This window comes from Artemia sp. Qi Xiang Cuo, chromosome 18 (assembly GCF_049724085.1).
Source record: "Artemia sp. Qi Xiang Cuo chromosome 18, ASM4972408v1, whole genome shotgun sequence".
Lineage (NCBI taxonomy): Eukaryota > Metazoa > Arthropoda > Branchiopoda > Anostraca > Artemiidae > Artemia > Artemia sp. Qi Xiang Cuo.
Window position 1 is genome coordinate 59,418,237 of NC_142811.1, and position 17,837 is coordinate 59,436,073.

A 17,837-nucleotide genomic window follows, 5' to 3' on the forward strand; every position below is an offset into this window, starting at 1 on the left:
TATATATATATATATATATATATATATATATATATATATATATATATATATATATATATATATATATATATATATATATATATATATATATATATATATATATATATATATATATATATATATATATATATATATATATATATATATATATATATATATATATATATATATATATATATATATATATATATATATATATATATATATATATATATATATATATATATATATATATATATATATATATATATATATATATATAGAGAGAGAGAGAGAGAGAGAGAGAGGGCTCTCTTTTTCTAATAATCTTTTTTTTTTTTTTCTGCCTGTTTCTCCAACTGTCTATTCCTCCCTAATTATTTTTTTATCTCTGTCTTTCTATGTTTTATTCAAATCAAATGGCCATAGACCCGTTGGTTTGTGTTTTATTTCTTTGGTTTTATGATGTTTGGCCTTTTCAAAATTAGATCTTTTTCTATTCGCCGATAAGTATTTCTAAAGTTGTTCAGTTTTACATATAACCTGTCACAGTCTTTTAAGTCTCTCATTTAATACCTATTAACACCTAAGTTTAATTAATCTATTACTACCTAAATAGGTACTAATCTCTGATTTTAATACCTACATTTAACTTTGGAGTAAATAAGAAGTGTATGCCACTATGTTTTATTTGGTAATGCTATTCATTGTTACAATACGAAACAGGCTGGTGATACTAGGATGCCTTGGCACGCTCGGAAAAAGTTGCGATTAGTGCTCAAAGTGTTGTTGACCCTTGCACTTTAAAAAAGATAATATTAAGAAAACGTGGTGCTCTCTAGATCAGATTTTTCTCTCTGCTCTCTAGATCAGATATTTTCTCCCCTTTTGCATTGGTTGAAAAGAATTTACTTGTTCTTATTGTTTTTACATGTCTCCTTGTGAATATAGTTTATGTATTTCCTAGGCTTAGAAGGATTACAACTAGATATAGTTACAACAATTATGTACTCCGTTCTTTGTTCATGCTAACTGTTTTGTTTTTTTCAACTTGTTTTCGTTTTGTTTTTTTGTCTCCTGGTTGTTTTATAAAGGTAAATATTTCAAATTTTTTTGCCGTACAGGCTCCCTAGGCAAGCGATTGCCAACTATGTTGGCCGAAGGCCTTAGTGAGGATAGGGAGGTAAAATATTCAGGAGGTATAATGGAATTTTGGAAAAATTATAATATGTTTTAAGCTCTGACTTCTAAGTTAAATAAAGTTCTCTTCTTAATATGAAAGTGCAACGGTATGATAATTATTGTTTAATACTAGTAATTTCCTACTATTTAACCTTTCAACTATTATTACTATCTAAAATTAATTTTTAACCAGCGAGCGTTTTCACTATAGCGGGTGTTGTGATACGACTATGTCTTTTCTGATACCATAAGATAAAAAAATATTGCTGTATCGATTATCGACAATCCCGTATCGACTGTCAAATTGCTACTACTACTACTAACAACTCACCGCAGCACCAAGCCACCGGAGGTCAATACAGCCACGCCCGCTCCTCCTCCACCCCAATCAATCTAAAGCCTCCCGCTCCGCATCCTCCCAGGAAGTTCCCATTTCCTTTAAATCTTTCTTTATGCCATCCTCCCACCCCAACCACGAACGACCTGATATCCGTTTAGCCCTAGACGGTTGGCCGAAAAGAACAATCTTTGGTATTCTGTCATCCTGCACCCTCAGAACGTACCCTAGCCATCTCAATATTTCTCTAATTATAGCCCTAGAAAGCGGGATTCCGCACTTTTTGTACAGCGTACTGTTTGAAATACGGCCAACCAGCCGGGTACTCAGAACAATCTGTATGCCATTTCTCTGGAAAATATCTAGCAAATCTTCATCCGATCTTCAGAGCGCCTATGCTTCAGAACCATATTTGACCACTCTTACCTTTGTAGCTTCCAATATTTTACTTCCTGTTGTGTATCGATTATTATATATCGCTGTATCGATTATCGGCAATCAAGTACCGACTGTCGACAATCAAGTACCGACTGTCGAATTCATGTGTTCCAAAATTGTGACTCAGTTTTTTCGTCTCTTATACCGAAAGGTAAAGATATTATCGTATCGAAAATCAAGTATCGATTCTCGGATTCCTTGGCAACGAGTAAAAATACTCCCGTAAGTCCTCACATATTTAGCCCTTTATATCGGCCTATTGTTTTTATGGGTGACAGCTTGTTTTTATTTCAAAGATGTCCGCTGCTTGATTCCTAAATTGCTTTGTCGCTTTTCGGGCTGATTTGTAGCATAAGAAAGTTCAATAGATTTAATTTGAAAGTTAGGGATTTCACTGAACTAAGTTTGCGATATTTTAAATTTATTTGAGATTAGTGCACAATTTTTAAAACTAATTTCTAAATATTTCCAAGAAATGTTGGCCCCTTATGGCCCTCACCTGCAAGTGCTTATTCTAATGGTGGTAAACAATGGTTATGTATTTAATTGTTTATTGTAGTCTTTAAATATGGTATGTCCTTAAATAGTTTAATATTTAATTATTTATATAATAAACCATTATTGTGATTCAATTATCTATGTCTTTAATTATATAATAATTATTTAATTATCTATGCCATTAATACAATGGTGATAAACTAGGCTAGATTTTAATTATTTACTTAAGTGGGAGTCAAGAAAGAGGAGCGAGTTGAGACTTGAGACTTTAGGAATCTTAATTTGAAGTTTTTCTTATTATTTCTAAATTTCACATTTCAAAAATTTTCTGTTTTTTTTAAAAAAAAAAAAAAAAAAAAAAAAAATACAAAACAACAACATCATACCGTATACCGTACAAGGATTTTATTTAATTTGTTTTCTTATTTAATTTTATAGTTAGGGATTCAGACGAACCGAAGTTTGCATTATTTAAGGATTTTTAAAAATTTAATTTTGTACGACGTATTTTAAAGGATCTCTACTCAGCAGATCCTCAAACAGTCTTAACTGAATTTCGAGACTGAATTCTAAATTAAAATTAGAAAAAAAGGAACTTAGAAATTTTGAAAGAAATTTCAAACCAAAATTCTAATATTCCAAAGCCTCAGAATTTTTCAAAAGTCGGAAATTCTTAGTTTCCTGTAAATATTCTACATAAATGATGTAAATGAATAAATTGTCCAGAATAAATATCCAAGATATACTTTCCCTTAAAAAAATTAATTGTTGATTATGAGCATTTTCTTATTTCAAATGTTCAGCGTTTTTTATGCTCCCTTAGTATAATTGCTAGATGGCGTTCAATATATTGCTAATTAGTTTGCTCTTCTGACAATCACCCTTCATACCGTCACATGACAGATAGAATGGGCACTCTTTATTTACAACGAGTTTTAAACCAGCAGTTCACCAACCATATTAGAAATTCACTGCCAGCTCTTAATTTCTTTTCTATCTGATTTAAACCACAAAGTGTTATCTAATATGAAAATCTTTTGTAATATAGATGGCGCTAGTCAAAATAGTTAAACCTATCTATAACATCCAGAGGCAAATTATTAACCCCCTCCCCCAACACAGAATTTGAAGTTGCCTCCCCCCTTTAATTTGACTCGATCTCCCTTGCTGTAAGAAATAAAAGGTAGATTTACCAAAAGTATAATGTGAAAAATATTCACTAACAACGATAAAAGACTTCCCCCCCCTTGAATCGAGTCCTTCATCAAATGCATATGTAAAATAGTCGAATATAGATTTTTTCTCAACAAACTTAACTTTTACCCTAAGATGAATGTATTCAGCGTGTCTAAGAACCTTATTCCAACGGTTTCAAGCTCCTATATTACAAAAACACAAAATTTTTTACGACTATTTGTGGGAAATTAATTACCGGGCGCGTGTTTATTTGATTTTTGCAAAACGATAAAAGACTGCCCCCCCCTTGATTCGATTTCTTCATCAAATGCATATGTAAAATAGTCGAATATGGATTTTTCTCAACAAACTTAACTTTTACCCTAAAATGAATGTATTCAGCGTGTCTAAGAACCTTATTCCAACGGTTTCAAGCTCCTATATACAAAAACACAAAATTTTTTACGACTATTTGTGGGAAATTAATTACCGGGCGCGGGTTTATTTGATTTTTGCAAAACGATAAAAGACTTCCCCCCTTGATTCGATTTCTTCATCAAATGCATATGTAAAATAGTCGAATATGGATTTTTTCTCAACAAACTTAACTTTTACCCTAAAATGAATGTATTCAGCGTGTCTAAGAACCTTAATCCAACGGTTTCAAGCTCCTATATACAAAAACACAAAATTTTTACGACTATTTGTGGGAAATTAATTACCGGGCGCGTGTTTATTTGATTTTTGCAAAACGATAAAAGACTTCCCCCCCCCCCTTGATTCGATTTCTTCATCAAATGCATGTGTAAAATAGTCGAATATGGATTTTTTCTCAACAAACTTAACTTTTACCCTAAGATGAATGTATTCAGCGTGTCTAAGAACCTTATTCCAACGGTTTCAAGCTCCTATATACAAAAACAAAAAATTTTTTACGACTATTTCTGGGAAATTAATTACCGGGCGCGTGTTTATTTGATTTTTGCAAAACGATAAAAGACTCTCCCCCCCCCCTTGATTCGATTTCTTCATCAAATGCGTATGTAAAATAGTCGAATATGGATTTTTTCTCAACAAACTTAACTTTTACCCTAAGATGAATGTATTCAGCGTGTCTAAGAACCTTATTCCAACGGTTTCAAGCTCCTATATACAAAAACACAAAATTTTTTACGACTATTTGTGGGAAATTAATTACCGGGCGCGTGTTTATTTGATTTTTGCAAAACGATAAAAGACTGCCCCCCCCCCCTTGATTCGATTTCTTCATCAAATGCATATGTAAAATAGTCGAATATTGATTTTTTCTCAACAAACTTAACTTTTACCCTAAGATGAATGTATTCAGCGTGTCTAAGAACCTTAATCCAACGGTTTCAAGCTCCTATATACAAAAACACAAAATTTTTACGACTATTTGTGGGAAATTAATTACCGGGCGCGTGTTTATTTGATTTTTGCAAAACGATAAAAGACTTCCCCCCCCCCTTGATTCGATTTCTTCATCAAATGCATTTGTAAAATAGTCGAATATGGATTTTTTCTCAACAAACTTAACTTTTACCCTAAGATGAATGTATTCAGCGTGTCTAAGAACCTTATTCCAACGGTTTCAAGCTCCTATATACAAAAACACAAAATTTTTTACGACTATTTGTGGGAAATTAATTACCGGGCGCGTGTTTATTTAATTTTTGCAAAACGATAAAAGACTCCACCCCCCCCCCCTTGATTCGATTTCTTCATCAAATGCGTATGTAAAATAGTCGAATATGGATTTTTTCTCAACAAACTTAACTTTTACCCTAAGATGAATGTATTCAGCGTGTCTAAGAACCTTATTCCAACGATTTCAAGCTCCTATATACAAAAACACAAAATTTTTTACGACTATTTGTGGGAAATTAATTCCCGGGCGCGTGTTTATTTTATTTTTGCAAAACGATAACAGACTTCCCCCCCCCCTTGATTCGATTTCTTCATCAAATGCATATTTAAAATAGTCGAATATGGATTTTTTCTCAACAAACTTAACTTTTACCCTAAGATGAATATATTCAGCGTGTCTAAGAACCATATTGCAACGGTTTCAAGCTCCTATATGCAAAAACACAAAAATTGTAACGACTATTTGTGAGAAATTAATTACCGGGCGCGTGTTTATTTAATTTTTGCAAAACGATAAAAAACTCCCCCATCCCTTGAATCGAGTTCTTCATTAGATGCATATGTAAAATAGTCGAATATGGATTTTTTCTCTACAAACTTAACTTTTACCCTAAAATGAATATATTCAGCGTGTCTAAGAACCTTATTGCAACGGTTTCAAGCTCCTATATGCAAAAACACAAAAATTTTTACGACTATTTGTGAGAAATTAATTACCGGGCGCGTGTTTATTTGATTTTGCAAAAGGAGGTATGACACCGTTATGTCATTTGTTTTCTGCTATTTTGTAGCCCGAGCAGAGCTATTGAGTTCTGGTTTTGTGATTTAGAACTGATGCCAATCTGTTTAAAAGTAACGAAAAGCAATATAAATATCCTCCCATTTTCAGTGGTATGTATCCCTAAAATATACAGTTGGAACAAAAGGATGGGTTATCATTTAGGACGTACATACAATATTATCAATGGTTTTACGGTATTAGATTACTGCATATTTCTTAATTGGTTAGTTAGTTAAATAGTCAGTTAATTACTTAAATAGGTTAGTTAATTAAGTCTGTGGGTCTTTTGTGTGGAACGTTTTTGGCCCAAAACTTCCAACTTATCGGGAGAGGTCTTTCTAATCAATATGATGAGGAGATTTGACCTCTAGCGTCCCACATTTAGAATAATGATTTAGACTGTTTCATTAAAAAAAAAAAATTGTTGATTTTGGGTATTTTCTTATTTCAAATGTTCAGTGTTTTTTAATGCTCCCTTAGTGTAGCCGCTAGATGTTGTTCAATATATTGCTAACTAATTTGCTCTTGTTGCAGCCACCCTTCATACCGTCACATGGCAGATCGAATGGGCACTCCTTATTTACAACGAGTTTTAAACCAGCAGCTGACCAACCATATTAGAGATTCACTGCCAGCTCTTAGAGATAGACTACAGGTAACCTATCATTTCGTTTACGTGACTATTACTAATAAACAAAATAATAAAGAATTAAGTAAATAATAATAAATATATGTTTATTTTTTGTTATACCGTAATATTAGAGACTCATTGCCAGCTCTTATAGATAAACTACAGGTAATCTATCATTTCTTTACTTTACTATAACTAATAAAAAAATAACTAAGTAAATAATAATATAATATAATAATAATTTTTCCAATAATAATTTTTTGTGTGATAATATTAAGAAATTCACTGCCAGCTCTAAGAGAGCTGGCACTATTACTATTACTAGTAAAAAAAAAAAAAAATAGAGAAAATGACTAAGGAAATAATAATATAACATAATAAAAATTGTGTGTGTGTGATAATATTAGAGATTTATTACCAGCTTACAAAGTAAATGACTAAATAAATAATACTGTAATATAATAATTTTTTTCGTGATAATATTAGAGGTTTATTGCCAGCACTTCGAGATAGACTACAGGTAACCTATCATTTCTTTTTACATAATACTAACGGATAAGGAAATTATTTTTTTTACGGAAAAAACTTACTACTGTTAGGAGTAAAACTTCTGCTGACTATACTGTCATTACTTACTACGGAACTGCAACGGCCTAATTATAAAATTGATGGGGTAAGTGCACTTTCTAATATTACTTTACCGGCTGTAATATTACTTTCTAATATTACTTTCTATTATTACTTTCTAATATTACTTTACCGGCTGTAATCTGCCAAGTAAGCCTTTCATAAGAGGCTTGTTGATTATATTGTCAGGTTAGGACTGGGCTAAAGGATAAAGCGGTAATCACTCGATCAACACCAACAGAGAGTTGGCCCACCATGTTAATAACAAAAATTAGGAAAAATGATAAAGAGACACCAAACGTTAGACGTCGCGATTTTATTGTCGCTAGCATCATTTCCTACTCTTATAAGTTATCCATACTCTTTTGGCTGACATATTACAGCTTTTTGAAATTGGAGTTGTGTCATAGTTGATAATCTTTATAGTTAGAATAAACAGTTTGAGGCCTATGGTCTTCCAAATTAGGATAAGAAATCTTGAAATTGGGGAAACTTCTGATCATGGATTTAGGTGGACGTTTTATTAGGAAGGGGCTGACATATTCAAGGGGCTTGATGTAGTCTGGTCAAAACAAAATAAAGTACAGTATTCTGGTCCAATTCCAAAAGATCACTTATCAGGTAAAGGACATAAATAACCACTTTTGGAAATCTGACTCTTCCACAGTGAGATCGAAAATTTTTAAATTGGAGTGCGTAGAACGGCAATCAACTCATTATTAAAAGAAGGGAGTCTTCTATGTAGAGTAAGGCCACGGAAGACCATGTTGAGCTCGTGAAAAGTAGGCACGTGAAGCATTTCAGTTGCACTAGCATAGCGAGGCAGCTAAAAACTGTAAAGAAAAATTGTTTTACACTACATTATACATACACTATTATTACATGTTCATTTACTATACAACTATTATTATGGATACGTTATAGATATAAACATACATCATACAAACATACATACATGCAAATAAACATACATTGTACTCCTCTTTATGATGGTATTGAACATAAATGTAGTATTGCAGAAAAGAGAATTCAAAAACATTCGTACAATAATGCGAAAAACAATACCAATGAAAATTGAACTAAACCATTGCTTAACCAAGGAAGAACGAAACAGAAAATGGAGTAACGGCTAAACCAATGAAGCAGCAGATTACTGCTTAGACAAACTGCCGGCAAAGCATGGTGAAAATGATCATTGTCAAGGAAAAGCTTCTTGAGAACAAAGCTAAGGTAACATAATCCCCTTACATAGCACTGACCTCACATCTAATCTCAAATCATAGGGGAACCCGAGAGTGCCGTGGACTCTCGGACATACTCTTTGCAAACTTGTACGGAATTCTATGATCATCATCATATCTCTGACAGATCTTGAATAACATGCTAAGTGTAGGGGGACTAGCAGGTATGAACAAAGTTCCAAAGCTGCCAGTAGCAGAATTAGACAGAATTCCAAAGGCTGCCGACACTTTAGCAGCACAACTTATGTTTTGACAGCTTTTCTTTGAGCAAAAAGTATTTTATATGTAAAAATGGCTTTCTCAGACAAAATCTGCCAACAAAGAACTAGATTCAGGGGGAAGAACGATGAACTCGATTCAGCGGAAAAACGATGAAGAACTTGATTCAGGGGGAAGAGCGATGAAGAACTCGATCCAGGGGGGGGGGGGGGGGGCAAGTCTTTTATCGTTGTTAACGAATATTTTTCGCATTATAGTATTGCTAAGTGTACCTTTTATTTCTCACAGTAAGGGGGATCGATTTGAAAAAGGGGGACATGGAAAAAGGTAACTTTATATTTCGTGTTGATGGGCTTAAGAACTTGCCTCTGTTTTCACAGGTGGGTTTAGGCTATTGTGGCCAACGTCATCTATATTAAATAACAGTACATATTAGATAGCACTTACTGGATTTAGTTACAGATAGAAAAGAAATATAGACTTCAAGTTCGCCAATATCTACTATTACTACTAACAACTCACCGCAGTACTAAGCCGCCTGAGACCAACACAGCTACGCACGCTCCTCCTCCATCCCAATCTATTCAAAGCCTCCCTTTTTCCACCCTCCCATGAAGTTCCCCTTTCCTTTAAATCTTTCTTTATGACGTCCTCCCACCCCAGACGAGGACGACCTGCTTTCCAATATCGCTGTCCGTTTTCGCCGTTAACTCGAAGTCATGCCAAATACTTTAATTTGATAGCATGGTCTTAGTTCTTAGAGCTCGCTCAACTACTTTCTCTGGTTTTATTGGGGTCTAAGAAAGAATGGTTATTTTGCCAAACTCTAGAGATTAGGATCATGATTTCAAGGTTAAAGATTTAGTGTGACTCTGGTTTACCAGAAAATCTTTTTCTTGCTCTAGCTCAATAGATAAAATCGACGTTATTCAGTCTAGCACTACCATACCTATTAATCATGTTAATTATAATCATATTAATTGTCAGAATTAATTACATGATATTCTTTGTGATAAATTTTAAGCATAGAACTAAAAAAATAACAATCTTTTCTTAAAAAAAACTATTTATTGGCATAATATTGTCACGTAAATTGGAAGATTTACTCAAAATTTTTAGCAATTGTTGATGAAATGGCAACACTAAGCCAGAACATCCCGCTAATGGGGCCAATCTTATCAAGGGTTATTTCTCTTTTTTTTCAATTTGATTGTTATTTTTGTTATTTGACCTTTATTATATTTGAGTGTTTTTTGCTAATATATATTGCAGCACTCTAGATATAATGAGTTCAAATTCTATAATAAAACTACTAGTTTTTTTCTCTTTTCATGTTCTTCTTTTAAAAACTTGTTGTGTAAATCATAAACCAGAAAAAAAAATCTCTTTGAAATTTTGTCCTGTTTTGTCATAACCTATTTTTTCCTTAAATACTGTACACATGTTTACATTAATCTTTGCAGTCACTGCAACACTAAAAAAAATGATTAATTTACTTTTCTTTATCTTATATAATTTACTTTATCTTATATAATTTATATAAGATAAATATAAATTATAACTCATTCATAGGGTAAATAATTGCATATCGGACGCATTATAAAACTATATTGTATTGAGAAAGTTCTCTTCTTTTGTACAGCATAAAACAAAAATAAACTATCATATACGCGTTAATGATGCCCTGCCGCATCGCAAGTGCCGTAGCGCAAGTGCCGGTCTTCTGGTGCTCTTCCCCCGGCCGGAAATGCCAAAACTGGTTAGGGGCAAATCATTCGACGTTTCCCGTGTTTTCCCCTAGATTTCTCTAGGTACCTATTTGAAGATGGGTGGAATTTTGACTTGTCAACCCACGTCGAACCCACGAGCCTTCGCTTGTGAGTCTGGCTTGCCAACCATTCGGTTTAGCACGGGCGTATGGGATAATTACCCATAAAATTGATCATTATCTAATTGCATCAAGCATCTTATTGTACAAATTCAAAAACACAAAAATATGCGAAATATATGTAAATTATAAGAGATTCTAGGAAACTAGATCGTGCCAGGGTTCAATTTTTGAAAAGATAGACCTAGTAGTATGTAGACAGGGTATTTTTCTGCCGCTTTCACTAAGGATTATCGACCTCCTTTACTGTTCATTATTCTTCTATTTGAAACTGGAATACTGGACATAAAAATACCCTTGCCAGAGAAAGTCCTATTCTATAATTTTAATCTCCAGGTTTCACTTAATTACCAAAACAACTTCTAACGTTTGTGATCTTTTCTATGCTTCCAAATAAGAGAAAGTTCAATGGTGAACTCGTACAAACAGGCCTATACAAATAAGTTTAAATTTAGTATTTGGGAAGAATGTAACAATCCTAAAGCAATAGCATTCTCTTCTAGCTTTAACGACATCCCATCTCATGAGACTTTCAGGGTTATGAGCAACAAAAGGTTTTGTAAAAGACCGGATCTAGCCCGCCAAATTTCTGTAATAATACTAGCTCTATTTTTATAGTTATAACTTATTGTTGTAATCATTTAAATATTGTTTTGCCTATTATTTCTCTTTCAGAAACAACTGTTGTCAATGGAGAAGGAGGTAGAACAGTTCAAGCATTTTAGACCCGATGATCCATCAATAAAGACAAAGGCAATGATGCAGTAAGTTTTTTAAAGATTTGTGAGTGGGGGGAGGCTTTTAAAAAGGGCACTAGCCCTATGAATTTTCGACTATTAAAAAGTTACTGCATTACTTTTTAATAGTAATTAAAAAATTATTTGTCAAGACACATAATTCTTGACAAATAATTTAAATAATTCTTGACAAATAAAAAAAAAAACAACTGTTGTCAATGGAGAAGGAGGTAGAACAGTTCAAGCATTTTAGACCCGATGATCCATCAATAAAGACAAAGGCAATGATGCAGTAAGTTTTTTAAAGATTTGTGAGTGGGGGGAGGCTTCTACCAGTGTTCCTGGACATGAGACTAAAATCTACTCACGACTTGAAATTAATTAAACAAGGAAGAGGCGGAGGCTTTGTCTCCTGACTATGTTTCTAGACCCGATATTAAAGCTACCTCCAACTTTAAATTAATTAATGAAAGAGGGAGGGGTAGCATCGCATCTAATATTTTGATGTCTTGACTTTGATCAGAAAAATATTACGAATTTCACCTGTCAAATATTATTGAGAAGCCGACTGATTTACACTGTTGGCAACGGCTTTTTTTTTTGCATGATTTTTTTCTGAATTTGTTTGGCACTATTTATCTTTTTCGTGTATATAGGTTATGAACAGACACTTTTGTTATTATTAATATGCTATAAATCAACGACGGGTCATCTTAATTCATCATTTGTCATTTTACCTTTATAGCACTGGGGTTTGTTTAAAAAACGTTAAAGGGTAAAGGTAGATACCTCCTTCGTCCCTTTCCTCCTCCAAATTGTTTGCTTTGTCTTTGAATTTTTGTAGGAAAATGGCTTGGTATTAACGGTTATGTAAAGACTCATTTCGATCGGCTCCATCCAAATTATTCCGTTATGGTGGCGCTTTTTACAACTCTTTCATTTCCTATATGTTTCAATCGGCGTGGTTTATTGGTCAAAAGTAAAATATAGGGCGGACCAAAGCCAACCAATGTAATTTATTCTTGTTTATCATGTAGGTTTGACAACTTCGGTCTACGGAAATTTTACTGTGATGTACTGAGCCGAAGGTTTTCTGATAATATTTTGAAGTGAGATTGAAAAAAGAAAGAAATAACGGCTGAGGAGTTTTTGGCACCTGGTATTTTTTTCAGGTTTAGCTGTAAATCTGAAAGGATTGTTTTCTAGTCAAATTACCAGTTTTTTCCTTCAAGGATGCTTGCACAATATGGTTGATTCGGGTTAGCTAGCCATTTTTAGGGGGATATAAAAACGTTACAAAATAAAATAATTTCTATAATTTCCCACTGGTTTCCCATTTAAAAAAAAAAATAAAGAGAGAAAAGACGGATTTAAACTGAATTAAGCTTCTTCCACTGCTCTATTTAAATTTAACCCATTTTATCTGTCGTATGCTTGTTTTAAAGTCAATAATCTCTAGGTTGTTTTCCCCGTCGGTTAAGTTTGTAGAGCATTGTTGACAAGCTTTTTGTGAGGTGATAGCTTTCTTATTGCAAAACAAAACATTTGTTGTAAAATAAAAGAGTTCATATATATATCCGTACCAGACCACTAGAACCTGAACCTTTCTTTAAAAAATATACAGATGTAGAAGTACAGACCTCAAACAATGTGGTAAAGGGACGTTGACCGTAGGTACTTCAGAGGTATAAATTTTTTTTTTATTTCAAAAAATTTTCGAAAAGGCAAAATCACCTTTGTACCGTAAAAACTGGTTTACTCCGTAAGGAGCCAAGCATAAACGATATTTAAATTTTATGCCAGAGTCCCATCAAGGTCATGCTTGTCGATAAAAAAAAAATATGAATGCCCAAAGCCGTCTCCAAGTGCAAGGTGTTGCTGGGTTTGACCCACCCCTCCCTGAAATTTCGTCTTACTAGTAAAAACGTCCCAAAGATTATATAAACTTATTTTTGTAGTTTTCTTGTACCCCCCCTCCCCTCCCCCCCCAAAAAGCCTCCCAAACAGGAATTTTCTCACTTTTATGGATGTTTCTTGGACGGTTATGAGTGTTGGTCAATTTATTTGATGTTTTTCATGGATGTCAACATCAATTTATGTCTGTCTTATGTTTTTTTTCAGTGAGAATGAAAAACAGGAATTCTCTCACATTAATGGATGTCAACAGCAATTTATGTATGTTTTATGGTTTTTGTCAGTGAGAATGGAAAAACAGGATTTTTCACACTTTGATGGATGTTTTCTGGATTATTGAGTCTAACAGATGATGTCATGATTGATTGATTTGTCACGAAAGGGGAATTAATTTGTTGTTTCTAAGGGGAATTATTGGTTCACGAAAGGGGAATTAATTTATTGTTTCCAAGGAGAATGTCTCCGGGACGAAGTTTATTAATATCTTTGGAGTTCGACCAGAATTGTTTCCGGGGCAAAGTTTATTAATATCTGAAGAGTTTAACGCGGGAAAAGGTTTCTTAGTAATTTCAAATGTGACAGCGCAGGGATGCCAAAAACAAAGGGAACACGATGAAATTACGTTTAGGGGTTATTTGGGCGAAACCGTTTTAGACATTTTAGGGAATTATTTCGGCGAAACAGTTAGAGACATTTTAAAAGATGTTTTAGAAGAGGTTTTGAGTGTGGTCGTTATAACACACAAGTTGTATTTGAACAGTGTCGTGAGGTCCTCTACCTCAACCCCAAAGGGCTCCGATCCCCCTACCCCAACCCCGAAGGAAGCCCCCGGTCCCCAAAGGTTCCCCGGGCTCCCAAAGGAAGCCCCCGGTCCCCAAAGGTCCTCCCGGCTCCCCAAGGGCCCCCGGCGCCCAAAAGGCCCCTGAGCCCCCATTTCTTAACACTGTTTTATGGCTTTATTATATCTTTTCAGAACAAGTTCTTTTCTTAATGTTCTTCCTAAACCCATTCTACAAGTTGAAGTACCCATCCTTTTCACACACAACTTTACTATACTGCTTTTTGTATATCTAATATAAAAAAAACATAAAAGGTATATGCTACTATTATGTAATAACTATGAGGTAGATTTATATCTAAATATTCAATCAAATCCCAAAGCCTACTAGGTGTCTTACCTTAGCTTACATAAGGCAGGCTATCATTGGAAGTCATCAGGTCTGTAGAACTACCAATAGGGTAGCCTATATATTGTTACTTTCTTGTAGAATCATTAATGTTTACCTTTAAACTGTTTCGTGGTTAAAAGATCCTGGTATGCCAAAAATCCTAGTAACATCAAGGCTAAGCCTAGTCTAACCAAGCTCTTTTCAAGAAGCATTCCTTAAAAGTATTTTTCAAAGAAAAGAGCTTTGCTGAACTTGGTTCTGATTTCTCCTTTGCTCGAATATACAAGGAAAACATTAAAATAGAGATGACTAAGTTTTTTTGGTTGACTCATAACAGACAATGTCTACAGAACTTGCTGATGAAGAAGCATCCTGAGCCTAATTTTCCTGGCCATATAAATTCTCAGGTAGGTTGACTAAGTTTTAGGATTGATATATGACCACCAAGTTGCCTGAACTGCATTTGGAACTATGAAAAGCCATCTGTATGACTTTGTTGTTGTCTCTATGTATTAGTGGGGTAATGTAATTTCTTTTGTATGACATTTTAGTGGATCATATATTAAATAAGAAAACCAAAAAGTATTCTGTATAACTTTATTCCTGTTTCTCTATAATATTTTGATGTTTAAGAATTGTCTATTGTTTTGACTTTATAGTGCTTTGTTTATAAGAGTAAATGACAATATTTATTGCTTAGTCAAACAATGCTCACCCAAGTAATTTCGATATCTAATATAAAAAAGCAGAAAAGGTATATGCTACTATTATGTAATAACTGTGAGATAGATTTATATCTAAATATTCAAGCAAATCACAAAGCCTACTAGGTGTATTACCTTAGCTTACATAAGGTAGTCTATCAGTGGAAGTCATCAGGTCTGCAAAACTACCAATAGGGTAGCCTATATATTGATACTTTCTTTTAGAATCATTAATGTTTACCTTTAAACTGCTTCATGGTTAAAAGATCCTGGTATGCCAAAAATCGTAATAACATCAAGGCTAGGCCTAGTCTAGCCAAGCTCTTTTCAAGAAGCATTCCTTAAAAGTATTTTTCAAAGAAAAGAGCTTTGCTGAACTTGGTTCTGATTTCTGTTTTGCTCGAATATACAAGGAAAACATTACAATAGAGATGACTAAGATTTTTGGGGTTGACTCATAACAGACAATGTCTACAGAACTTGCTGATGAAGAAGCATCCTGAGCATAATTTTCCTGGTCACATTAATTCTCAGGTAGGTTGACTAAGTTTTAGGATTGATATGTGACCACCAAGTTGCCTGAACTGCATTTGGAACTATGGAAAGCCATCTGTATGACTTTGTTGTTGTCTCTATGTATTAGTGGGGTAATGTAATTTCTTTTGTATGTCATTTTAGTGGATCATATATTAAATAAGAAAACCAAAAAGTATTATGTGTAACTTTATTCCTGCTTATCTGTAATAATTTGAAGTTTAAAAATTGTCTATTGTTTTAACTTTATAGTGCTTTGTTTATAAGAGTAAATGGAAATATTTGTAACTTAGAGTTTCTCAGTCAGACAATGCTCACCTGACTAATTTATATATCTAATATAAAAAAAGCATAAAAGGTATATGCTACTATTATGTAATAACTATGAGGTAGATTTATATCTAAATATTCAAGCAAATTGCGCAGCCTACTAGGTGTCTTACCTTAGCTTACATAAGGTAGGCTATCAGTGGAAGTCATCAGGTCTGCAAAACTACCAATACGGCAGACTATATATTGATACTTTCTTTTAGAATCATTAATGTTTACCTTTAAACTGCTTCATGGTTAAAAGATCCTGGAATGCCAAAAATCCTAGTAACATCAAGGCTAGGCCTAGTCTAGCCAAGCTCTTTTCAAGAAGCATTCCATAAAAGTATTTTTCAAAGAAAAGAGCTTTGCTGAACTTGGTTCTGATTTCTGTTTTGCTCGAATATACAAGGAAACAACTCTTTCTAAGGCTATATGCTGATTTATTTATTTTTTGATCATTTTCTGCTCTTTAACAGCACAAGTTCTTTATTTTTGAAATTGACCACGAACTTTCCTATTGGAATACATTATGTAAACTGGCGATCTTTCTCCTTAAAAAATGAATTATCGGGTTTTCACACTAATTTAAGACGTATATGGCTGTGTAAGTTTGCACTTGACCAATTTAATGAATTAGTTTTCATTTTAGGTGTCCTTGATACTTAAGGTTGAAAGTGTAGCTCATGGTTTAACGGAAGTTAAAAACGTATGCATATGGGTGTTTTCACTGGGTTTAGATGAAGTAGGCTAATCAAAGAGATATGGCGAACAGGTCGTAGTAATTAACCGTAAATATTTTGCTATAAGATATCTCAACACCAAGAAATACCTTTCAAAAGGCATTTCAGAGCAACTTCTTTTCTTAATGTCACTTCTAAACCCATTTTCCAACTTGAAGTACCCATCCTTTTCACCCACAACTTTACTTTATAGCTTTTTGGATATCTCAACACCAAGCAATACTTTTCAAAAGGCATTTCAGAGCAAGTTCCTTTCTTAATGTCCCTCCTAAACCAATTTTACAAGTTGAAGCATCCATCCTTTTCACTCACAGCTTTACTTTACAGCTTTTAGGATGCCTCAACACCAAGAAATGCCATTCAAAAGACATTTCAGAGCAACTTATTTTCTTAATGTCCCTTCTTAACCCATTTTACAACTTGAAGTACCCATCCTTTTCACCCACAACTTTACTTTACAACTTTTTGGATACCTCAACACCAAGCAATACTTTTCAAAAGACATTACAGAGCAAGTTACTTTCTTAAAGTCCCTCCTAGACCCATTTTACAATTTGAAGCATCCATCCTTTTCACCCACAACTTTACTTTACAGCTTTTTGGATATCTCAACACCAAGAAATACCTTTCAAAATGCATTTCAGAGCAACTTCTTTTCTTAATGTCCCTTCTAAACCCTTTTGTCGTGGTTTACCATGTCATAGCTTAGAGTTTTTGTTGAAGTTCTAGTTTAGTTTAGTTTTATTTAAGAGTTTAGAGTTTTAGCTTAGAGTTTTAGTTAGAGTTGAAGTTTACTATAGTTTTAGTTAAGAGTTTAGAGTTTTAGATTAGAGTTTTTGCTAGAGTTCTAGTTTAGTTTTAGTTAAGAGTTTAGTTTTTAGCTTAGAGTCTTAGCTTAGAGTTTTTGTTGAAGTTCTAGTTTAGTTTTAGTTAAGAGTTTAGAGTTTTTACCTTAGAGTCTTAGCTTAGAGTTTTGTTAGAGTTCTAGTTTAGTTTAGTTTTAGTTAAGAGTTTAGAGTTTTAGCTTAGACTTAGAGTTTTAATTAGAGTTCTAGTTCAGTT

At 33.5% G+C, this 17,837-nt stretch overlaps 1 protein-coding gene across 1 annotated transcript in view; it reads left to right on the top strand.

The window, feature by feature from the left end:
* The window catches only part of shi (dynamin-1 shibire), a 169,858-nt gene that overhangs the window by 84,856 nt on the left and 67,165 nt on the right, over positions 1 to 17,837 (top strand). Inside the window, exons 6-7 of the mRNA XM_089104675.1 lie at positions 6,594 to 6,714; positions 11,341 to 11,429. Of these exons, the coding sequence (XP_088960801.1) occupies positions 6,594 to 6,714; positions 11,341 to 11,429 (210 nt within the window). The remainder of the gene's footprint in view (positions 1 to 6,593; positions 6,715 to 11,340; positions 11,430 to 17,837) is intronic.